General features: G+C 46.9%; 1 protein-coding gene across 1 annotated transcript in view; it reads left to right on the top strand.

The window, feature by feature from the left end:
- anxa4 (annexin A4) overlaps positions 1-24858 on the top strand; it is a 47124-nt gene extending 22266 nt beyond the window's left edge. The window contains exons 5-13 of the mRNA XM_060856347.1: positions 268-381; positions 2560-2650; positions 4348-4427; positions 6533-6589; positions 10147-10240; positions 18205-18300; positions 18437-18495; positions 19828-19950; positions 24368-24858. Of these exons, the coding sequence (XP_060712330.1) occupies positions 268-381; positions 2560-2650; positions 4348-4427; positions 6533-6589; positions 10147-10240; positions 18205-18300; positions 18437-18495; positions 19828-19950; positions 24368-24424 (771 nt within the window). The 3' untranslated portion in view covers positions 24425-24858. The remainder of the gene's footprint in view (positions 1-267; positions 382-2559; positions 2651-4347; positions 4428-6532; positions 6590-10146; positions 10241-18204; positions 18301-18436; positions 18496-19827; positions 19951-24367) is intronic.

Below are 24858 nucleotides of genomic sequence, written 5' to 3'. Positions count from 1 at the left end.
AGGGAGTTTCCTGTCACCGCCACTTGCTGGAGTCAGATTTACAGCATTCTGACTGTGTTGGAGAAAACTAACAGGGAGGAACTCCCCTGTGGTTGATTTTTGATCCATCTCATTCCATTCCTTCACATCAGTTTTTATCACGGTGCAAATATTTGGGAGCACTGTCTTTGTTTGTGATTCTGTGTGTGTGTGTGTGTGTGTGTGTCTTCAGCACTCATGGACCATTGTGTAACATGGTGTCCAATTTTTGTGTTTAATTTCTATCAGGACCTGATCAGTGACCTGAAGTCGGAAATATCTGGTAACTTTGAGCAGGTTGTGCTTGGCTTGATGATGACACCTGTCATGTACGATGTGCACGAATTAAAAAAGGCCATCAAGGTATGTGACCTGGTGTGAACACTCAGTAAATATTTCAACGTTGTGGGAGGTACATTGTGTGGGTGGGTATCTGCAGACAGAGGGCATATTATTCCCAGTGGACTCCGACATTTCTGTTGACAAATGTCTCTATTCCTATCCAGGCAGTGGAGCTTATCGGACCTCCATTGTGGCTCTCTAATGTTTACCGGAATCAGTAGTACATAAGCATTGGGAAAGTAGATTAGTCTCTGTCTTTCTTGGGGTGTGTCTGAAGAGTGGATTCTCCATGTGATGTGGAGACAGTAGGAGATGGAGTTTTGCTTCTGATCACCTTGTGTTTGCTCTAAATGGTCAATTTGGAGGGATGGAGGCAACTATACCAAGAAATTTAACACCATTTTTTTATTGAATTCCTTGAAAAAGCCAAATCCTTCCCTCCTTGGTGTGATATCTGTGAAATCTTTGCTGTATCAAACATGGCTGCCATGTTTTCTGACTCTGGAATTGGTTAATTATTGATCTGTCCAAATCTTTGCAGGTGTGACACAAATCTCTTTAAAGGTGAGATGAAGTACCCACGAGAGGGTAGGGATGGCCCTGTTTTCAAAATTAATCAAAGCCCGATCTTTTTCCAGTCAAATTTCCAAAATACTTCAGTATGGAAGTTCCCCTTCCACAAATGGAAACACTTTAGGTTAAAATCTTTGCGTTCTGTATTTCTCTTCATCTAAGATATTCACTCAGATGGTGGGCAGCTGCAGGTACTCAGGCCACGGATCAACACTACTCTTGGTGAATAGTAGGACAGTCTGAAGGGGCTGAATGGCCACTTCCTTTGCTTCTCTTCAGTATGGTTGCTGCTAGTTGTACCCGATCAGACTGAACAGTTTGAGAACCTGATCCCAGCAATCGGGGTCAGGGAAACCGATAACCCGTTTTGTCGGGAGAGCTGTGAGACCTTGGTATCTGAGTGACATTTCCCCCTCCCCCACCCACCATTCACCCTTCTCAGAATTTGAAGGCCAGCTGATATCTTTCAGACCGTCAACTGCCTTCCCTGGGGCTGGTTTACTTCCTGAAGTTTGAGGAGTGCCTTTGCTGTTCAAGATTGAAGAAATAGTTCCTTCTGAGATCCAAGCATGTTTATCTTGGCTAAAAATCTGTACTACGTTTGAAGACTTGTTGGAAAAACGATTTGAGTTTCTTGGCATGACTGCTGTTGACTCATGTTTGTGCTGTGGGTGATGTTTACTTCCCCCCCCCCCCCCCAGTGGGAGCTAGCACAGCCTCTGGTTAAAGATTGCTAGCATGTGGTACATTACCCTTCTGTTCAGGGCCCTATACACAAAGCAGTCCAACTGATATTTGAAGTTAGAATCAATTGATTGTTAAATAAGAAATATGGTCCTGCAAGGTTGGTGCCAACAGGGTTGACTCAACTATCGTCGCCTGTCCTTTTGGGTTTAGCTGTTGCACTGAATCTTGTTTCTGTCTGGCTGAGGAGTCTTTGATCTGAGTGCATGACCAGAAATGGCACATTATCCTACATCACGATCGGATTCCCTGTCCACACACTCAGCTGGTGGGTTTTCTGTGTGAGAGTTAGCACAGAAACCAGCTCATGCATCATGCCTGCTCTCGGTTCAGATTTAACCTCCACACCAAATCCAAGCTGCCTATCGTCCTGTGAAGCATCGTTTGGAAACATTAAACCTGAAAGTCAACTCTGCGAGCACTCTGTCCTTTCTGAACGGCACCAAGCCTCCTTCCAACCCTGCCCCAAAAGAGCAATCCATGAATTGAACCTGTGCCATCATTGTACTTTGTTTGTTGGGTTAAATTGGCTGTTTCACTTAGTGAAGGAACAATTGCTGTTCCAGGAGTGATTAATTATACACAGGACTTTGAAACCTAATCCTGTGTGTCTCTCAGCCATGTTAGAGTTGCACCGTTTGAATGGAATCCTTTCCTTTTGTCATGTTGTGCTTGCTTTTTAATCTCCAGCCTGGGATACCTGCTGTGATACAGAAACTGCAAAGGCTATATTCAATTTGAATTGATTCTGAGTCTTGGAGTGTCTTCAGGGCACTTTCTACCTTCCGTCGTGAGCTGAACACTGAATCCATTATCAGTACAGTTACGTTTCTCTGAGATCTGAAAGCAAACTAGGACTAACTAATGCTGTTTTGTCCCTAGGGTGCTGGGACTGACGAAGGCTGCTTAATTGAAATTTTGGCTGCACGGAGCAACGCCGAAATCCGGCAAATTGTTCCTGCTTACAAGAAAGGTAAAGTCCTCGTCTTATTCCTCAAGAATGAAGCAGCTGTATATTGTGTGAGGAATTCTTCAGTCCTCTTGCCCCTTTCCAAACTGAGGATGAGTTGCCAAATAGGAGAGCACTGAGATGCTGTGAAGCGGTCAGAGTGATGCTGATGTATCCACAACATGTCATCTTTTTTGAAGAGTTCTTGCACTGAGTGTAACCAGACTTGAATACACTAGGCTATGACCAATAGCTTCGTCAGACCTTTACCAGGGAGAGTGCGTAGTGCAGTTAGGGAGGTTTGCCAGAGGAGGTGGGGGAAGGTTGGTAAAATTCTGGCATTTGGATGGGTATATGAGCACGAGGAGTTCTGAAGGGTAAGGGCCACCTCTGGTAAGTGATGGGTAGGGGGAAGTCAGATTGGGATTTCTAGTTGGTGTGGATGAGTTGGACCAAAGGATCTGTGTCTGCGTCATATGATCCTATGAATAGGAGGGCTTCAGGTTGTTGTCATACATACGTTATTTGAATTAATACAATTTTGTGAAATTGCAATGTTATAATGGCTGGGGACATGCTGTGTGATTTTTCTTTTATTTTTTTAAAAAAAAGATTGTCCCAGTCAGATTCTCTGACCTGGCTGTGGTGAAATTCAGCTTTTTTTGGGAAGTAGGTGACTCTGGTCTCTGTGGTGTCAATGGGCAGTTTAATAATCCTGTTACGTTTATGATTGCTTGGGTGAATGTCTAAGGCCATTTATTTCCTTTTTGTACATTCAGAAAAATCTCCTGAAGGGAAGAAATGTCCTGGTTTGAGTTAGTTGAGAAGATAGCACTGTTGGCCTGGAAAGCCAGTTTAGCTTATCCTGTGGAAGCAATGGAAGAACCAGTCACCTCGAGCAGAAGGGATTCATTGGTGCACCTTTCTAGTCAAGAGAGTTGTTGTAGAAAGCTTCAGGGCTTTGGGAACGTGGAGGTTGATTGGCTCACATCTACTTGGCAACGGATTCATGGAGTGATTATCTTTGTCCATAAGAAGGAAGCTGTGAGCAGTTAGATGGCGCTTGAAGAGTTGAGAGAGTGGGTCAATCCTTTCTGCTCTTGAATCATGGCAACCAGTGGTTTTGTGCTTTTGCTGTGACTGTTTTGTATCTGGAGAAGTGTCTGCTGTATTTAAACTAGACTTGTGAAACAACCTTCTGTTCAAGAAAATCCAAGCTCCTATACAAATGTCTCTCAATGACTGACCATGTTAGCTCACTGAACGAAAACAACCAAACACCTGATTCTGTCCTGGGATGGGGGTTACTGATTTGTTGAACCGTTGTTGAGAGTTAGGACAGGTTCTGGGTGAGTGAGGGTGAGACATTGGATTGGAAGATGACCAAAATGGCTCTGGGTTGTAAATTGCAGGATGTGAGAATTTGGATGAAGACAGGGCCTTGCCTCTTTGTCTGCAAATGATGCTCTCTGACTAGGCCAGTAACACTTAACCATCTTCTGGCAGAGATGATGACAGGATTTGAACTCAGGATTGATGATTTTTCAATGGTAGCATCTGAACAGCAGTTGCTTTGTTATTGTTGGTCATCTTTCTTGGACAGGTGGAGTATGCTGGTTGTAGTCTAAGGTGGGTGAGGGCCTGACATGTTATTGATGTTTAGTTTGTTTAGTCCCTTTGTCCAGCTCATACTTGAATTTTTTTTTCTGCCCCTTTTGCAGAGTATGGCAAAAGTCTGGAAGATGACATCTGTGGGGATACTTCGGCCATGTTCCAAAGGGTGCTGGTGTCCCTGGCAACGGTAAGGAGCAGCCAGCAGAAATCGGCCTGCCCTTCAGTGAGGCTTCAGAGCTGCTGGATTGGGTAGATTTGCGCTCTCTGGCATGCACGCGCTCTCTCTCTCTCGCGCCAACTCTGTGCTGTGACAAGAAAGCTTCTTCTGTCCTTGGGATCTGCTTTGACTGAAGCTGCAGAAAATCCAGTCGTCATCTTGACAGAAAGAACTGGCCAGTGTTTCCGTTGGATATGAAGCCAGGGTGACCAAGTACGGTTTGAACATTGACAGGGAGTGAGCAATGTAACATCAGCCCATGTGTTGTGTTGGGGAAGAGCTCTTCAAACCTCTTCAGTAATGCATACAACTCTTTTAGGTGCAGTTGTTGTGATGCCCATTTGTATAGAGAATCTGGAAAGTGGCCTGTTTAGCCTGACCTATGGAGTTGTTTGTTTTAAACTGGTTTTGTGGGACTTGGGTGACAGTGGTTGGCCAGCATTGATAGCCCATCCCGATTTACCCTTGAGAAAGGTGGTGGTAAGCTGCCTCCTTGAATTACTGCAGTCCACTTGCTGTGGGATGACCCACCATGTTGGTAGGGAGGGAGTCCCAGGATTTTGACCCAACGACTGTGAAGGAACGGCAGTACATTTCCAAGTCAGGCTGGTGAGTTGGATGGCTATGTATTTGTGACTGTATCATTGCTGTTCTTCAAAGGCAGGACCTTGCCTCACTGTCTGCAAATGATGCACTCTGACTAGGTCAGTAACACTTAACCTATTGTCTACCATCCTCTGGCAGAGAGGAGGCATGTCCCAACTTCAGTTTGGCCACAAAATGAGTCCAAGCCCCATAGTCAGGTGTCAGTGCCCTCCATGTCTGGGATTTGGTGAGAAGGTCTCTCTTGGACACTACCTCTTGTTACTCTGCTCTGGTCTCCATGGAGACTCCAACTGGCAGCAATAAAACAGTAGTGTTGGTCCCAGTCACCCCAAACACCTGGTGAATCCTCAGTGCTGGAAATCTGAAACCGTGCCCCACATGGCTGGTGAAACCCTGATCTGGCAGCATCTCCAAGGAGAAAGCAGAGTTCACATTTGAGGTTCAAATTCAGATGAAGGATCACTGGACCCAAAATGCCAACTCTTTTTCTGTCTGGCCCTAACACTGCCTCAGATGCTGCCAGATCTGCTGAGATTTTCCAGCAACTTCTTTTATTGCTCCTGATGACCTCAGACTCTAAAGGAAATACTGAGCTTTCTTCACCTTACACGTATCATATTTTGGTGTTGCTGTTAGGATGTACTGCAAATCTCTGTCCAAGTTTATCTTTTTAATTGTTCCTCCCTCTTTTGCCTCCCAAGTCCCTTCCATGGGATGATGACTGACTTGTGTTGGGTTACAACTGCATCTTGTTGCCTCTTCACTGCCACCATGTCCCCACCACCCTCTGACAGAGAATTCTCAAGCTTGACAATCCCTGAGTGAAGACATGTCTCTTACTCACCATCCAAAGTGATCAACTGTTTTATCCTGAGCTAAAAGGTGCTCCTGTGTTTTGAAGTTTCCCACCCAGCAGGAAGGGACTTCTGCTGAGTTTATCAGTGAAACTGCTAGAAAATCTTGTGTCCCAGTGCGTTCACCTCTTTGGTTGCAATACTAAAGAGAATCCAGACTCCTCAGATTGGTCATTTCCACATAGGACAGTCCCCACGTCCCAACCAGGCCAGTTTCGTGTGTGTTTTTTACCATCTGCCCCAGTTAAAACCTGGGGGCTCAGACCAGAGGCTCTTGTCACTGAGTGGAATATTGTGCAGCATCAGGAGTGGGACAGTGTGGTCCAGTGAGTGCCGACAGCTCTCTGTGGTCAGCCTGAAATTCTGACTACCAGTGGCTGCAGCTATTGGGTGGAATGGTCTCAGAGCTGATGTTGGGGTGAATCACAGCTCTGTGTGTGCACATGAAAGCTACACCCAGTCAGAGTCAGGGGTTACCATGTGGTTACTTCCTGTCTGTGTGACTTCTGAGTGCCAGGAAATGAACCTTTTTTTTTTTGCACTGTCGAGTACTTGTGTCCTGTAACACGCCATGTGTGCTGATGACTGACAGAAACTGTGTTTGCTGCCTGACAGGGAAACCGCGATGAAGGAAATGCTGTGGATGAGCAACAAGCCAAGCAGGATGCCCAGGTAACTGGTTAGCTGTGGGAAGCACCATGGGCAACATGGAGTGGTTTGAATAGCTGTGTCCAACCCATCAAGGGGCTGGAATAATCCGTGAAATACTTCCAGTTGAGACCCCTACAGTTGAGGAGACGGGGTATTTGCTCTTGATTTTGTTAACACCTCTGCAGATACATTGCCATGACAACCAGTGACTTGTCTTCATTGCAATTATTTTTGGTTCTGATGTTGATCAGACCAGATCCACTTTGGCCATTGCTTCCAGGAGATCGACAGGAAATAATTTTTTTTTTCATCCTGTCAGACTATTGCTGTTTTCAGCTTTTCCCCACCCCTCTGTCTGTCTGTGGCCCCTTCTTTGTACCTCATGTGGTGAGGAGTTCACACTCAGTGATACACTGAAACAACACAAATTACATCTTCAGAGTCTTAATCTAGACTGATGCTTAAATAATCCAGGAGCAGGAATATTCTCCTCTCTCTGTTCCCATCAGGAAGTTGATGATTGTGATTGGAAGATGTTTGGTGTGAAGCTGGAGTGGTTCATGATGATCACTGAGCGGCTCCTGCTGCAGTGGCTCTTTGTTTCTGTTCGTGTCTACCCTTTGCCTATTATTGAACTCGCCTCCCTCCCACGGCCTCCTGTCCTTTTGCAGTTTTCCATCGATCCTTCCTGCTTCCCAAGCTTTGTGTTGGAGGAACTGTTCGTGTAGTTCACCCACTCCTGAGGTTCTCTCGCGTGCGCGCGCACACCCCTCTCAGTGTATCGTTGGGTACGAGGTGAGATTTGAACAGACCAACGGGCATGGTGTATAAATGACCAGGCTGAATCTTGGAGGGACTGAGCAGATGGCCAGCTTTCTGCTGCTGGGAGGCGGTGGTGACTGGGTCTGAAGCAGAGCTGGATAACGAGGTCAACTGCATCCTCCCTCTCCATGTTTATACAGCAACATAGTGGGAAGAGACATTTCGTCCCTTCCGCCTGCTCCTCTATGAAGATGATCAGTGCTGACATTAGCCTGCTTTCAACTCCACTTTCCTGTGTGTTCCCTATAGCCCTTTATCCATCTGATAAACAGATATGTTGTCTGTCTTGAATCATCTGTTAGTTGAATTGTTCTTATTGTTCCCACTGCAGTCTGGGGCAGTGTTTGTGTTAAGGACTAGGCCAGACCACTCAAACCATCATTGAGCAGGCAGCCCAGACCATAACTTTGCCACTTGTTTCGTTAAGTGTCCAGTCAAAATTACCTGAAGGAAATTAGCTCGGTTGACTACCAGGTTTTAAAATACACAGACATTTATTCACAAAATTATGCGATGAAACACAAACAACAGAATAAAGTTCCCCTTCAGAACCTGTCTATCCAAACGAGACTTGATTATGTTGTTCTGAATACATACAACAGTCCCAATAAGCAAACTCCCTAGTTTAAAAAATGGAACAGATGCTTTCAGGTTGAAGTTGGAAGGGCAGAAGGAGAGAGAGCCTGTTTTCACACAGCTCCCAGCTGAACTCCTAACCAGTTCTGGACTGAAATGCCCAGCGAGAGAGCTGACCACTTCCCTTCCATTATACAGGTCACTTCTAAACCGTGACCACTTTGGCCTGAAGTCTCATCTGTTTACAAATAAACAAAAAGGCCTCTCAATATCCTTTAATCTCTCCACCAAACCAGTCAAATAGGAACCAGGAGCTGTTTACAACCCCTCAGAAAAACAACAAGGACACAGTATCCTTGAGAAAAGGAACAGCTTTCAGGAAAAAGGGAGCAGCTTTGTAACAACTTCCACAGATTCACAACCCTCTGAGAGAAGCAGTTTTGAACAGTCATCTCAGTTTTGAACTTTATTCCTCTGACTCTTAGTCTTGAACAAGAGGTCACAGATAATCTCACAAGGGGAAACATCTGTTCAGAGTTCACCTTATCAAACCCTTTTGCATTTGATATACTTCAATGAGATCCCCCCCTCATTCTTCTGAACTCGAGTAATTACAAAACCCAAGCTGTTCTAAGGCTCCTTGTATGACCTCCCTTTCATCCTTGGAATCGATCTGATTAATCTTTTGTGAACTGCCTCCAGTGTCACCACATCCTTCCTCAAGTAAGGACACCAAAACTGTCCACACTCCTCCAGGTGTGGTCTCACCAATATCTGATATAATTGTGAGAACACCTTTTTTATAATCCAGTCCGTGTGCAATCAATGCCAGGATTCCATTGACTTTTCCTACTGTATACTGCTTTTAATGACCGAATACGAGACAAGGGGGTCACTTGCCCATCCTGAATTAGCCAAACGGCAATTAAGGGTCACCCACAAGACTGGGCTTCAGGGGTTATACATAGGCTAGACCCAGAAGGCTGGCTGATTTCCTTGCCAAAAGGACTTGAGTGAATTCAGGTTGGTTTTTCTGATAATGGACGGTGTATTCATGGTCATCGTTATACAGTGTTAATTCCAGATAGTGCAGCTTCATCCCCACGTGTGATTGATGCACAAAGATGTCCTGATCCATCTGCACTCTCGCTCCACTCTGCCTCTGTCCTGCTTCCAACAGCCGGATATTGTTCCGAGCTGAATCTTGTTCTGTGCTGTTTCTTTAATCTGTGTTTCCAACCACCCCGCTTCCCCTCTGACATAATCCTCTTTGCAAGGTTTTGATCACAGCAGCTAAGACATTGACAGGAACATTCAGTCCCAAAAGGTCAAAGCACTGTCCATGGTGCGTTCAGTCCTGTTTGTTAGCAACTCCATGAGACTCTGCATCCCATTATAACACCTCCCAATGGCACAGGGGACTGTTGCCTTGAGGAATTGTGTACACACTGTCTGTCTGTCTCTTGGAGTTTAATGTTGTGTGAGCTACAAATTTTAACTTTATTATTTGCATGTTTGCATTTGAAAAGCATTACTGTGGCTCTGATTTCAGCCATGTGGGTGTATCCTGCCTGATGGGAATGACTGCTCAGGAGAGGGTTAATTTAATGCACCCCCCCCCCCCCCCCCCCCCACCAGCTTAGCACTGCTTCCGGAAGCAGCAGCCCAGAGCTATCAGTAAATCTGGAACATCACTGTAAACCGTGAACGCCGATTATGTCAGTAGCTGACAATCTGGGTTCTGTCAGGTCTGGGAGTGAACAAGCTGTCTCCCTCCCTCCCTCAAGTCCAGTGTCCTGTGTCCAATTATCTTGGTATTGGGTGGTTTAAACAGGACCTGAGGGGGGGAGGTGTGTGTGTCCTCCTTCCCCAGTCAGAGACTGAGCAGAAATGCAGCATCTCTCTCGCGCTCCTGTCTGACAGTGGCTTCCCACACTTTAACTTGTCCAGTGGGGCCCTTCTGAAATACCAGATGAAATGCCCGTTTTGTTAAGAACAAAATGACACCTCCACACTATCGTGAGCAGTTCCAAAGCCTGTTCACGAGTGTGTGCCTCTTGCTGTCTTCAGAGACATTTATTCAGCCATTGTTCTCCAGTGGGACGTGGGTGACCTCCCACCTAATTCTCAGTAGTGTCTCACTGCGATGTGTTCTGTGTTGCTTTTTGTTTGTAAACCAGGTGCTGTATGAAGCAGGAGAGAAACAGTGGGGCACTGATGAAGTTGCTTTCCTGAGTATTCTGTGTGTCCGCAACCCAGTCCATTTGCGAAGAGGTAAGCCTTTCACTAGCTGAAACACCAACTTGCAGCTAAGTTGCAATGTGGTAATTTGAGAGGGGCATGGGCAGACTGGGCTAGGTGGTGGATCAGGGTCATTGTGGAAAAAATGTGAGGTGATACATTGGCAATGTAAAGATCCCAGAGAGACAGTGCAGGATTGGAGGGACCTGGATAAAGATGTGCACGTGTCATGGAAGGTGGTAGGACAAATGGCGAGAGCAGTTAACAAAGCCTACAGGACATCCTGCGTGAAGAGGTATTGACCATGATAGGAATTGGTGCCAATGACACCAGGATCATGTCCAGACAGCAGAACATAGGGAGTTAGGAAATAATCTGCAAATGAGGCCGACTCGCGTAGGGAGCCAAGGGCCATGCTGCTGCTGGACGGAGTTAGGAGAGGACAGAGGGTGTGGGCAGAGGGTGACAGATTGTTGGGGTATTGGGAGGAGTCTAAAGTGGACAAGTCAGACTCGGGCAGCACTGTGACTGATATACTATAGGGGAGGTGGTGGGGGGAGGTTGAGGGAATTGATTAGGGAGGGTTTAAACAAAACTGCAATGATTTGGAGGAAGGGGAATGACTGACTAAAACAAAAAACAGCGAAGGGTGTTCGAGATGTGATAGGCAGAGGGATAAAAGGCCAGCATCCAACAAAGCCACATTGCATCAAGTGGCAATGGGACAAGCTATGTACAGATCATTCGAAATAAATTGGATAAATTCGTTCTGCAAAAAGATGGGAGATAGAAGGGATAATGGAGATGTTTGCAAGGTGCGTAGGCATGGGAACCCAACATCCAGGCTTTCAGTATTTCAGAAGGACAGACAAAAAGGAAGAGGCAGTGGGGTTGGATTACCAGTTAAAGGAGATAGCAACACAACATTGTTCCAGTGTTTTCCATCTGACAGTGTCCAAACTGTGTGAGTAGCATTTGAAGAAGTAGGAAACAGCCAGAAACCTTTGTGAGGGTGATATTGAGACCACCAGTCTATAGTTAAGTAGGGAATGGAATTAAACAGCAAATCAGAGATACCTGTGGTAAATTATGGTGAACTTTTTAATCTGCATTTGGATTGGATGAATCAAGTGAATCACAATGCTGGAGTGTACACAGGGATAGTTTACCAGGACTGATACAGTGAGGAACCAACTAGAGAACAGGCTGTCACAGACTTGGTGGGGTGATACTGTGAGAAGGGAGTAATTGGTAATGTAGCTGTAAGACATGCCTGGAGTGACTCTAATTTTATTAGAAATCTTTACCGAGATGGTGAGGGAGGGAGTTGATACAGAGACTATAATTCCGAATCTCGAGGGGAAACTAAAATGGTCTGAGGTGTGAGTTGGCAGTGGTTAACTGGGAGATGTTCCTGAAAGGAATGACCACACATAGGCAATAGCAAACTTTCAACGATAGAATGAGTGAAGTTGAAACTGTGTTCACTGCTGTCTGGCACAAGAGAGTGGTGGTTAAATCATGGCAGAGGAGGGATGGGAGACACAGTATGAGAGGCAGGGACAACTGGCAGGAGAATGGACAACAGTTTAGATCTCAGCAAGGAGGGATTCCATTAAGAAGGGGAAAACAATGAGAAAAAGCGTGTGGGGAACATATGAACTGATCGATTAAGTTCCTGATGTGAAAAACCTGTGTGAAAGTTAGTGCAGATGTCTCTCAGTCTGGGAATTTATCATGGAAAATAAAGAAATGGCTGAGCAAGGGAATTTGTGCAGGTGTGGTTCTTTATCCAAATTTTGGAAATGTTTCTCGTGGAGTGTCATTTTAGCGTACGAACAGGTGAGCCAACTCCACACCCAGTCGAACCACTGAGATGTGACATGGCAGCACGACCCACCACTGACAGGCATTAATTTTAGATTACTTAGTGTGGAAACAGGCCCTTCGGCCCAACAAGTCCACACCGACCCGCCAAAGCGCAACCCACCCATACCCCTAACCTAACACTACAGGCGATTTAGCATGGCCAATTCACCTGACCCGCACATCTTTGGACTGTGGGAGGAAACCGGAGCACCCGGAGGCATTGACATGTGGGTCTGCTGTTGGTAACTTTTATTTTACTTCATTGTGAAAATGTCACTTATTCCAAAATCCGAAAAACAACTGGCCCCAAGGATTTTGGATAAAAGATTGTGTACCTGTACCTGATAAAAGATTGCCTCTGTCTACACAAAAGGAGGACATGAGTCATGTCTCAAATGTTGGGGAACACTGGATTTCCTGGGAGCAAGGAACTGGAGGCCATTGAGCAGCTGCTGAGAAACAGTCCTGGAGAAATTGATGGGAGTCAGCTATTACGAGAGGGCATAGCTTTAAGGGGTGGTAGGTATAGGACTGATTGTTAGGGGTAGATTCTTTACTGAGCGAGTCGTGAGTTCATGGAATGCCCTGCCAGTAACAGTAGTGGACTCTCCCTCTATATGGTCATTTAGACGGGCATTGGATAGGCATATGGAGGTTATTGGGCTAGTGTAGGTTAGGTGGGCTTGGATTGGCGCAACATTGAGGGCCAGAGGGCCTGTACTGCGCTGTATTTTTGTTTTTCTATTTCGATGGGATTGAAGGCTGACCAATCCCCAGGACCTGATCATCCCACAGTAGTTCAGGAAGTAATAGATGTCTTCGTCTTCATCTTTTTGAAGATAATTTTGACTCTGGAATAGTTCAGACAGATTGGAGGGTAGCTGACTTCACCCCCGCTATTTGACAAGAGAACAGGTGATTGTTGACTCATGAGCCTGATGGTAGTGGGGAGGATAATGCTCGAGTCCACAGTGAAGGATTTTATAGCTGAGCATTTCGGAGACCGTTTCACAGTCAGCAGGTAAGTCATGCCTGACAAATTAATGGGTAGATTTTGTCAAGAGTCGAACTGATCAAGGGCAGCTTGGGGTGGATGTGGTTTATTTGGACTTTTAGTTAAGTTTTTGACCAAGTCCCAAGTAAGAGATGAATGTATAAAATTAAACCCTGTCGGATTGGGTGTAGGGCATAGAAGTTACAATGTTGGTTAGCAGACAGGCATAAACCAGTCTGTTTCTGAACGACAGGGATCAGTACTCCGTCCACCCCAATTCCCCCATCTAGATAGTCAGCATTGACTGAAGTCAAGGGAAGCTCTCCAGATTTGCAGCTGATAGATTTGGAGGGTTGGTGTGGACTTATTTGGCTGAAGGGATTGTTTCCACACTGTGTAGGGATTCTTCACACACACACACACACACACACACACACACACACACACACACACACACACACACACACTTTCGCAGCTGGGGGAGGGTGCAGACATAATGCAGTGTCACTTGGTCAGGCCGATTGCTGGTGAATGTGGATAAATGTGAGGTTGTACACTTGGGTGGCAAAAACAGAGTCAGATGATTTTGCTTGTAAATGGCGAGGGGAATGTTTAGTGAGCCTGGGGTACTCCAGTCTCTGAACGGGAGTGTGCAGGTACAGTGGGCAGTGAAGATGCCAAACTGCACATGGGCCTTTGACAGTGAGAGGGTTCGATTCCTGCTACAGGAATGTCTGACTGCACTTGGTGAGGCCACTCGTGAAATACTGCGTGTGGTTTTGGTCTCCTTCTCTGAGGAAGGATGTTCTGGTGATGGAGGGAGTACAGCTGAGGTTTCTTGGGGTGGCAGGACTGACTGAGGAGGAGAGACCGAGTTAGTCAGAATTCTGCTGACTGGAGTTGAGGAAAGATTGAGCAGAGGGTGATCTGCCGAGAAATGGAGAAAATTCTGACCGGACCAGTCAGGGTGAACACAGGACGGATGTTCCGGTGTCTCTTCACCCAGAGAGCACTCAGTCTGTGGAATTCCCTACCGCAAAGGAGTTGTGGCCAGAACATTATAGGTTAGCAAAAAGGAGGCTGATCCAGCTCTTGTGACTGAAGGGATGTGGCGGTGTGGGACGGGGGGCTGCAGATTGAGGGAACTGCGATCCATGATATTGAATGGTGGAGCAGGTTTGAGGGGCCAAATGGCCTGTTGCTTTCTTAAGCTTGCATGCTCCTTTTGTTTCCCACGTTATACCCTCTCACGTGTGAAAGGAGACCGGAAGTATCCGAGTAAGGAGGTTCTGCTGGAGTTGCAGGGTACATCAGTTGTGCCTCCCACCCAGTTGTTCATGCTTCCATGCAGCTGGTCTCTTCCTGACCACACCAATGTGGTGCTGACCTCCAACCAGAGAAGCCTTTTCCTGTTCTCTCTTCAACGTTTGCTGATAAGAGGCACTGACAGCAGACTTTTGCTGGTGTTGATAAGGAGAATGGGGATGTGCTGACCCAGTGAATCCTTTGGGAAGTCCGGTCCAGCCAGTAGGGTTATTCTTTCCCAGAAACAGGCCAAGGATCTGAAAGGTGTGATGCTGCCCCTGTGTCCCTGCTGACAAAGATGATCCCTTCCCTATCCAGGGTGTCTGCTCCCTTTTTTTTTGTGATCCTTTTGGCTGTCACTGGGTTACACCGAATCCTAGCCCTGCTTCTACACTAAATGGATTGTTTTCATCCCACCTTCCAAAAAGCATCCCACCCCTCCCCTGCCACCCCATCCTATCCCTGTAACCCTGACTTTGCTGTGGCCAATCCACCGAACCTGCACATCATAGTATCTGTGGGAGGAAACCCACACAGACCACAGGGGCAAGATGCTAACACCACACACAATTGCCCGAGGCTGGAATTGAACCTGGGACCCTGGTGTGATGAGACAGCAGTGCTAATTGTAACGTAAATGTTTGGGAAATCTCTTTGTCCAGTATGGCGCATATACTGTTGGATGTGCATTACAAATAAATCCAGTGCTTGTGAAGAGCAGTCAGATGTGTAAAAACAGAGAGCCATTCCCACAGAAGCTGGGTGTGGAGCATCCAGGGGTCATGTGTTCAGGGCAGTGATCAGAGTCGTGTGATAGAATCTGTACCTTTCATCTGAAAGGTGGCTCAGTCCAGTCCTGGCTATGTTTGAGAATTCTGGGCATGAGTCTGTCTGGAGTGGGACATGAACCCACAACCTGCAGAGTCTGAGGCCTGAGTGCTGTACACAGGGCCACCGTTGACTTTTCTGTGTCGAGTGACAGTTGTTGACACTGCTGTACTGTGTTCCCATGGCAGCGAAACACTGACTGACTCACTCACTCACTCCCTGTGTGAGTCACATTGTGTCCTTGAAGGTCTGACCAAATCTGCTACTCTATCGCAGCCTGTTGGTTAGAAATGGGACTGCATTTTCCAATGTAACAAATGTGTTCAATGAGAACACAACGTGGGGCAGCTCTCACTGGCTGGGAGGGGCACAAATCTGTGTGTGCCCGTTGGCAAAGGGAGCTGGGAATGGCCAGTCACACAAACCGTTTCTTTAACTTTGTGAACAGAAAAGGTTCTGCCAGTTTGAGTTTGTTCACATCATTGCCAAGCTGTATCAGATGCCTTGAGGCAGTCACAGCTCAACCTTCACATCATGAAGTGTAATTGAACAAAAATTGCATGTCCAGGTATTGCCTGCAGTCAGAAAGGGGTCTTTTCCACCATACCATACCAAGGAAGGGTTTCACGTTGTTGTGGGGTCCCAATGGAACATGAGATTGAGTTTCCCAGGAATATTGACTCTCCATGATGCGCGCACACACACCTTTTTGCTTCTCACTGAGCAGTTAGCAGCAGCAGCGATGACTGACTGACTGACTGTGTTATAATTTTTGTGATGTTTGTTTGGAGTCTCTGTGCAAATGGTGAAATTGTCGTCCTCACCGGAGTTTCTTGCAGCTTTAGCTGTTGGTTCTGATTTGGACACAGTACCATGTTCCAAGTGACGGTGAACAGCCAACTCCACTGGCTGGTGCTGGTGAACGATGGACTGGAAAGGAGACTAGAGCTGAGGGGTAGGGCTACGTCAGTCAGCTGGCACTTCATTGGCCTGAGGAGCTCAATGATGATGATCTTTGTGTCCCAACTCACCCACTGATCATTTAAGATTTAGACTTTATTGTTACTTGTACTCAAGGACCAAAGTGTGGTGAAAAGTGCAGTGTCGCCACATGCAGTTAACATAGTGCTACAAGGGCCAAGGGACAAAAACTGAACAGGAAGGCAGAAAGGAGAGCACCAAGTTTAAAACTAAAACATTACAGTCACCTGAGTATAGGGTTGTTAATTAAGTAAATAAGCAAAACCAGAATATCACACTTTGCAGTTTTCAAGTGCTAGACCACGTGGGGCCTGCACATCCCATCTCCATTGCTTGAGTATCCTTTTCCCTTCCTGACTCCATCTGCCCTGCTCTCCCGGGGAACTTTTATCACTGTTGGGCTGGCCCCTGGGATCTCAGATCGCCAAAGCCCTGATCCAAACACCTCACTTTAACTCCCCCCTGATCATTGCTCATGGCTCTACAGTTGCTTTTGTGTGAAATGTCTGCCCTCAAACAATAATTGGCTTTCCAGATATTTGCAGCTTGTACAAGCTGAGCAGTTTGATGAAGTTGAATTCCCTCCCTGTCACTGTCAGCTTGGAATCTTCTCATTGATATCCTTCTCGAATTCCCCAAGGAGCAACAATGCAGGAGGGAGACACGGGGCTTTGTTTCTTCCTGGGAATCCTGATCACTCCCTCGGGGTGCCTTTCAGACCCAGTGGGCTGGATTAATTTCTGAAGGCAATTCCAAAGCTCTTGGTACGGATTCTGCCATGGGATGGTGGTGGGGGATGGCCCCTCTTTCCCTGGGGATACTGGGGTAAAGGGTGATCCCTCTCCCCGAGACACTGTCTTATTCCACAATGGTGGATCACTCACTATGTAGTAGTGGATTAAAAATAGCAACAAGACTGAGACTGAGAGATAAACAAAGTCAACAAAAATTCAGCACCACTCGTTCTAACAGACAATTCAACTCCATGCAGGTGGCTAAACTTAGAGTTGCTCACAGCTCTTAATTTTCCTCACAAGTTGGTGCTGACAGAGAGCAAGCAGGAATCGTTTTGTGTGTAAATGTTATTACTAGCTATCAGGAATGATCACTCTAGATTGGTCATCCATTAGATCTGTTACTTCTGATGTTTACTGTACTGTATTGACAAACCTTGTGTCACTTGCGTCATCCTATAATCTAGTCCTTGTTGTGAGCTCAGGACTTTGTGAAATGTCTTTCTTTAGGCTCAGTTAATATTCCAGAATTTATGTGGAGCCAACTAATCAAGCTCTGACTAGGTTTACCAAGGTTAAAGAATTTATGTGGAAGTAGCCTGCCTCCTATCCTGCTGAGGTCAGGAATACTTTAGTCTTTGCTTGTGATGTTTTACAATCAGGGGTTGGCCAGTTTTCCAATCATGCAACTGTGTATTTTCCACACTGGTCTGTGTCTGTCCCCAATCACTGTTAGTGCCGTTCACATGAACACTGCCCCAGAGGGATGGTCAGAAAGGGGGTTTTTGTTCTTAGTGTTTTTTCTGCACTTGCCATCCTGAAACGCACTGATATTCCAGAATCGATACCAGCCTAGCTCATGGTGGGTAGAGGGGGTCCCCAACACACCCAGCACCGTATGATCAATAGCCCTGAATAGCCCTTGAGTCTGCAGGAGCACTGTCTCCTCCCTGAGGACACTGATCAGCACAAAATGTGATTTGTTGGTTTTGTTTTGAATAATCGTCTGGCTGTCTGTGTACGAGAGAGACTGGCATCACCATGAGGTGCTGCTGCCCTGCCATTGGGACACAGCATTAGTGTGAGGCCCCAGGAACTGCAGACTGTGTCAGGATGCAGGGTGAGCTGGGGAGAGAAGGCAAGCAGGTAAAGTGCTCCCTTCCCTATGTGGAAGGACCAGCACAGTGACTTCCTGCCTGCTGTGTAGGATTGATGTTAATTTACCAACCAGTTTGTGGACAGGCATTTCCACTTGCTCATCGTTCGTGTGCTCTCTTCCTGAACAGTCTTTGAAGAATACAAGTCCATTGCAAACAAAGAAATTGAGAGCAGCATTAAAGGAGAGATGTCTGGCTCTCTGGAGAGTGCTTTACTAGCAGTCGGTGAGTAAGCATGCCTTTTTTATCCCCCCTCTCTGACTGTGCTTGCCCCCTCAATGTGCAGTTTCACACAGGACTAATGGCTTTCAAATCTCCCTCTCTCTCTCTCTCTCTCTTTGTGTGTCTCTGCCTCTCCCAGTGAAGAACATGAGGAACCGACCAGCATACTTTGCTGAGAGGCTGCACAAATCCATGAAGGTAAATCAAGTCGATACTTTCCGCTGGCATTATCCAGTTCTCTTGCTGTGCATTGAAGTGCTTATTGAACGCATGGCGCGGTACCTTACGGTGCTCCAGGCTGGTATGCAGTTGAGCTCACTGCACACAGCCCAGTGTCAGTTGCAAACCCGCAAGCATTTGATCCCGGAGTTGTATGACTTGCTTTACTGTCTAATTTAGCAGGAGATTGCTGTGCTGTGCTGGCAATGATAAACTTTGGACTCCAATCCCTGTCCTTGCAATACCGTCCACGTTCCAGGCACTAACGCCCCTACCCACAAGGACTGTGGCTGGCTTGTCCCTGGTTCTGTGAAATGCAGGCTGAATATGAAAGGTGATTTGGGTCGGTGTGATTACAGGCTGCCTAGAGCATTCAAGGCACAAGTGCTTCTGCCTGAAAGTGTGCAGCTTAGAATGTTTCTGTTGATGGATTTTCAGTAAAACTGAGCTGCTATTGTCAGTGAGAAACTGTAGTTGTTTCTGCCTGCAGAGAGCATTTCCCAGGACCATGACTCAACTGGCCTTTCCTGCTCAAGTTGATCTTGAATTTATTTTTCCCTGCACACTGCTGAAGCTGGGTTGGAGTTTGTCAAGTGATCATCCCTCTGCTGGGGCTCCTGTGGAGAGTGTTCAGGAGGGACTTTGTTCAAATGGACACTTTTCTATAAAGATGCATCTTGGCACCAGATGACAACAGCTTGGAAAGGAGTTGACACCTTGGTATTGGTGAGGTCAAGGGTTGGTGGACTGTAGCAGTGACTGCATTGGTCCAGTGGACAGCTGTCCTCTGGCCAAGTGTGGGTTCAAGTCAGTCAGTTCAGTCTGTTTAACCTCTAGTGCAATGCAGAGGGAGCTTCCCTTTGTCAGAGGTGCAGTGCTGAGGGAGTGCTGCACTCAGTAAGATGCTGAACTCCATCAGGATGGGGTTGTTGTTGTTGAAGCATGCAGAAAAATGAACCCAAGCCTTCTACAGAGGCTTCTTTCACTGGCTCTGTGCTTAAGTGAGTTTTAGTCACTACTGTCCTGACAGACAACTGAATACAAGATCCTTCAAATGACATTGGTCTAATGGGCATATATGATAACTCCTGAATCCCAATGTAATAACCCAGGATGGTGAGAGGTGAGCATGAGAGGCCAGAGCACGTCTCCGAGTTGACCTCGCTGACTGACTATGTGGCATTACCTCAGGATGGCCCTGAAAGGTCAGCTTTGATTCCTGGAGGGTTTCTGTCTGTTTTTTTTCCATCCATCCCCCATTTTCCCCACATAAAGCTGAAACTGTCTAACCTGGTGCTGCCTTGATCTTAGGGGATGGGAACAGATGACAATACCTTGATCAGAGTCATGGTCTCTCGCTGTGAAGTGGATATGCTGGACATCAAAGATGAATTTCAGAAGATGTATGGCAAGTCCTTGTATTCTTTCATCAAGGTAAGTGTGTGCTCTGACAGGTCAGTACCTCCTTACTGCCAATGGATTATATTCTGGTTTAATTCCAACCTTTTTTGGTTACTGTGCAAACTCCACACAGACATCCTCCCAGTGTCTGCGTGGGTTTCCTCCGGGTGCTCCGGTTTCCTCCCACTGTCCAAAGATGTGCAGGTCAGGTGGATTGGCCATCCTCCATGTCCAGGGATGTGTAGATGAGGTGCACTTAGTCTGGGTTAAATGTTGAGTAATAAGGTAGGGGAATGGGTCTGGTTGGGATACTCTATGGAGGGTAGGTCAGTAGGAGGAATGAATCTGGTTGGTGTAAGGGAGGAAGGGGGAGTTTATTTGAAGCTGGAGACCTCTATGCTGACTCCTGTGTGTTGTCGGCTGCCCAGACACAAGATGAGGTGGTGTTGCTCTAATTTGGGGTTTGGTACATTGTAGCAATGGAGGAGGCCAAGGATGGTCATGTCAGAAAGGGAGTTGTTGGGAGAAGGAAAATGGGTGGTGACTGGGAGGTCACGTTGGCTCCTGCAGCCTGGCTGAGAGAGTCGGCAAACCGGTCCCTAGGTTCACATTCCCGCTCCCCAATGGAGAGAAGACCACATCAGGAACACTGGATACAGTAAACCATCTCGGAGGAGAGGCAGGTGAACCTCCTTCTTACCTGGAAGGACTGCTTGGGGCCCTGCATGGAGGTGAGGAGGGTGGGGGTGGTGTACCAGCAGGTTTTGGTGGTGGGGGTTGCTGGGGAGTGCCACAAACCTAGGATTGGGGAAGGGAACAGTCCTTGTGGAAGGCAGAGAGGGGTGGGGAAGATGTTCATGGTCATGGGGTCTAGTTGGAGTTGGTCGATGGTGGTTAAGAGTGATCTATTGAATGTGGAGACTGAGGTGGGTGGTAGGTGAGCACAAGGGGGACTCTGTCTTTATTACGTTAGGGGGTTCAGAGCATTGGAAGAGGGGCAGTTGGGGGAAGCATATTGTTCAAAATGGGTGTCAGTGACCCTCCTTTATGCTGAGACCGGGTCCCTGCGTTCTCTATTTTCCCCAGCCTCACGGAACCAATCTCCAGTGTCAAGCCTGGACAGAATGCTATCCTCTCCATCGCAGCACCTCACTGCTGTTCTAAACTCCAGCATGGAGATGAGCCCAGCCATTCCTGGATTCCAAGCTTCACTGAGTTCTTGCTCTAATACAAGGCTGATCTTTTCTTGGAGAAAAACAGAAATAGCGGGAAAAGCTGAGCAGGTCTGCCACCATTTGGGGGCACAAATCCAACTTAACAATGTCTTGGGTTGAATGACCCTTCAGAAGTGTTGGTACTGAGGAAAACATTTTTTTTTCTGCAAAAGATAGGGAGGAGTAAATAATAGGTCAAGCTGGAGAAAGGGGAAAAACAATTGGACAGCCCAAGAAAAGGTGAAAGATCAGCCTGGGAGAATGAGTAGCCACTCAGGGGGACAATGGGGAGTCTGCAGGAGCAGCCCATGTGATAACAAGGCCTGGTGTGTGTGGATGGGGGAAAAGGACTGGGAAAGATCATCAAACGTGAAAATATCAAGTCCACAAGGCAGCGAAGTTTCCAAGTGGAAGCTGAGGTGCTGTTCTTCGAGCTAGTGCTGAGTTTGGGGTGGAGCACTGCAGGAAGTGTGAGAGTGTGATGTTGGCCAAGGAGCAGGAAGCTCAGGGTTTGGATTGCAGACAGGACGGAGGTGTTCTGTGAAGCAGTCACCCAGAATCCTGGGAGTTAAGAAGACCAATTGCACACGGTATTCACTGCTGTGGGGTGGAATGTGACTGAGTGCAGAGTGTTCTTGTAAAATGCTAAGGAGCTGAAGGAAGGCTCTTGTGATTGGAACTCTAACCAAAGCCCTGTTAGTGGTGTATCATGACCGGTTGAGCATAATATGCCAAGGCAGTATAGGCCAGAAAGTGAACATTTTGAACTTGGGTTGACAAGTCAAGAGTATCTGTACTAACAGAGTCATCACTGAGTTAATGGAACTTCTCAGCTTGCACTGGTTCACTTTTTCAGAGTCCTTCCTGAGATAACCCCCGGGTGTCATGAGACTTAGCCTGAGACCTGTAACATCACGTGGGTGTGGTCTTATTGATTTTTCTGGGAGTAAGATAGTGTTTTTGTTCTTGTCAGGAGGATGTGGAGTGTGTTTCGGGTTAACACTTGTTTCCATTGTGGTTGGGAAGCCAGCTGAAATGTTGATCTGGCTGAGTATGGCTGGGCACAGGGAGGCATTGGTGCAGAACATCAGGCGTGCAATTTGCAACAGCACAGGCTCTGGGCTGAGCCAGAAACGGGTGATGTAGAGAGACGGTGAGAGACTGAACACTTGGCTGGCCATGGTGTGGCCACTGGGACAACCTCAATCCATTTTGTTTTGCAGAAGACAGTCTGTACACATGGGGCAAAGGCCAGGTTAGAATGTGGGTACAGGTGCCAGCCTGAGTGTTTGGAATCGATGTTTCATGAGGAACATTGTACAAGAATGTAACCATTGGTTGAAGTTAATAATAGACCATTGACATGACATGTTTTTAAAAAAAAATGTCAGTGTGGAGAAAAAAGAATTTAATTCAAACCTTCAGTCAAGAATGGAAATGGAATTAAGGTCTTGATGTCTTGGGTTGATTTGTGTTGGAATTGTGCAGTTTTCATTCCCAACTTGTCTTGAGGTCTTGTGTTCTGTATTTAGATTTCCTGGACTGTGACATTGTGCACTGTGTGGTTTTGTTCATTTTCCATACGCTTGGCTGACTTGCTGAATTCCTGCCTGAAACACCGATTCTCCTGCTCCTTGGATGCTGCCTGACCCTGCACTTTTCCGCTAACACATTGTCAGCTCTGACTTGCTGAGTTTTTAGACACCGCAGTAATGATCAGTAACCTGCACTGGTTTGGGATGGACATGGAAGCTGATGGAATAACCAAGCTGTCAATGAGGGCTATCTGCCTCAGTGCTGGATACTGTTAATGTGGACTTGACCAGGATTTGTTAGGTTTGATTGTCTAGTGCTGGGGAATACGTCTGTGCCCCTCATGATTGCTGAGTGACAATGGCAGACTACTTTTTTTTTTAAAAATCTGTGACCACGCAACAATAATGGTTTATACAAACCCCTTCACTGTCTCATTTTGCCCATCCCTCCCACTACCATCACCCCCACCCCCTCTGCTCACCGTCTGCCTGCCTGTCAGTCTGCCTGCCTGTCCTATGTTGGGAATTGAACACCACCAGCCAGATATTTAGCCTTGCAATGGTGTCTCCCCCAGATTTCCTTCTTAATCTGAAAAGCCTCCATCACCACAGTCAGGGCATTAACTGTGAACTCCTCTTTGCGAAAGGATACGTTCTCCTCTTTCCCCACCCACACAGCTAACCTGACCGAGTTGGGCTGGTGTGTCCTGAACATGGCTGAGCATGTGTCCACAAACAGCAGTGTGTGTGACTCTGATTTGATTCCTGATATCCCATCAGCCACTGAGCCTGACCCACTTGCACAGTGGCCAGCATCTGTTCGCTTCCAAGGTTACAATGGTGACCAGAAGAAAATGACGTTTGGTTTTTTTTAAAACCCTTGCCACTTTTAGTTTTGTAGGAGGGAATCCAGACAGTGTGTGAATTGAAGACGTCATGTGACTTGTTTGGCAGGTTTTGGCACTTGTCAGAGAGCAGCTGGGGGTGGTGTCTGGGCTCTTTACCACATGTTCCCCTGGATGAACAGTGGTGAAACCACAGCTGGCCAGGCCATGATCACACTGCTGTTTGTGTGCTCTAACTGTGGGAATTGGCACTCAGCCGTTCTGCTGACACCCACTTGAAATCATCAAATGTGCACCCTGCAGTCTGAATGTAGGCCTTGCAGTGTTTGGTGCTTGGTCCGGAAGCTCTAGCCCTGAGAGTACAGCTTTGAATCTTTAACCACCAGATTGCGAGTGGTGACATTTCTAGGGAACATCTTGCTTAAACGTGCAGAAAACACTTCACCTGGGCAGCATGGTGACTCTGGTTAGCGCTGCTGCCTCAAAACGCCAGGGACCTGGGTTCGAGTCCACCCTCTGAGTAGAGTTTGCATGTTCTCCTCCTGTGTGTGTGGGTGACCTCCCATGTTGTAAAGATGTGTAGGTTAGGTGGATTAGTCATGGGAATTGCAGGGTTGGGAGAGGTAGTGCTGAGTTTGGGGAGGGTCAGTGTGGCCTGGATGGGCCGAATGGCCTGCTTTCACACTGTCAGGATTCTCCAATTTCCTGTGTGGACATTGCTGAGTTGGGAAGTGTCTGGCCGTTTGGATGCACAGTCCCCTGAAGAAGGATGGTGGGAATGAGATGGTTCATTTATCTGGAACCAACAGACGTCACTGCCAATGTGGACTGAACCTTTGTTTAACTTTGTTTCTAGGGGGATTGCTCTGGGGATTATAAGAAGATTCTGCTGGAGCTTTGCGGTGGAGAATAAGGAAGCCAGCAGGGCAGGACCATCTCCAAGGGGAAAAACATTGGAAACATGTCCCACCTTTTTGTCACTGGATGTGTCTCTCGTTGGTGCTTGGTATTAATCACATGCAGGCTGACAGCCAGGCTTTTTGTCTCTGTTACCTTTCGAAGAAATCTAATTCTTTTTGTGTGAGATGAATGTATTTTTTTCTTCAGTGCGAATAGAAACAGCTGGTGGGCACTGGAGAAACGCCTCATCTGGCTCTGGCTCTGAGACCGAGCTCCAGCCATGCCACCGAGCATCACCGGAGAGTTTTCCTCTGGTTTGTAATTGGATCCCTGGGACGATTTTTATTGGTGGGGGAGGGAAGTGGACCAAGCAATCAGCATTGCAACTGAATCATGCACTCTGTAGCGATGAGAAATAAAAGTTAGATTTGTGAACCAATCAAGAAA

Source organism: Hemiscyllium ocellatum, chromosome 48 (genome assembly GCF_020745735.1).
Source record: "Hemiscyllium ocellatum isolate sHemOce1 chromosome 48, sHemOce1.pat.X.cur, whole genome shotgun sequence".
NCBI classification, from domain to species: Eukaryota; Metazoa; Chordata; class Chondrichthyes; order Orectolobiformes; family Hemiscylliidae; genus Hemiscyllium; species Hemiscyllium ocellatum.
Note: the sequence above shows the minus strand (reverse complement) of the source record. Positions and strands in the feature narration are given on the sequence as shown.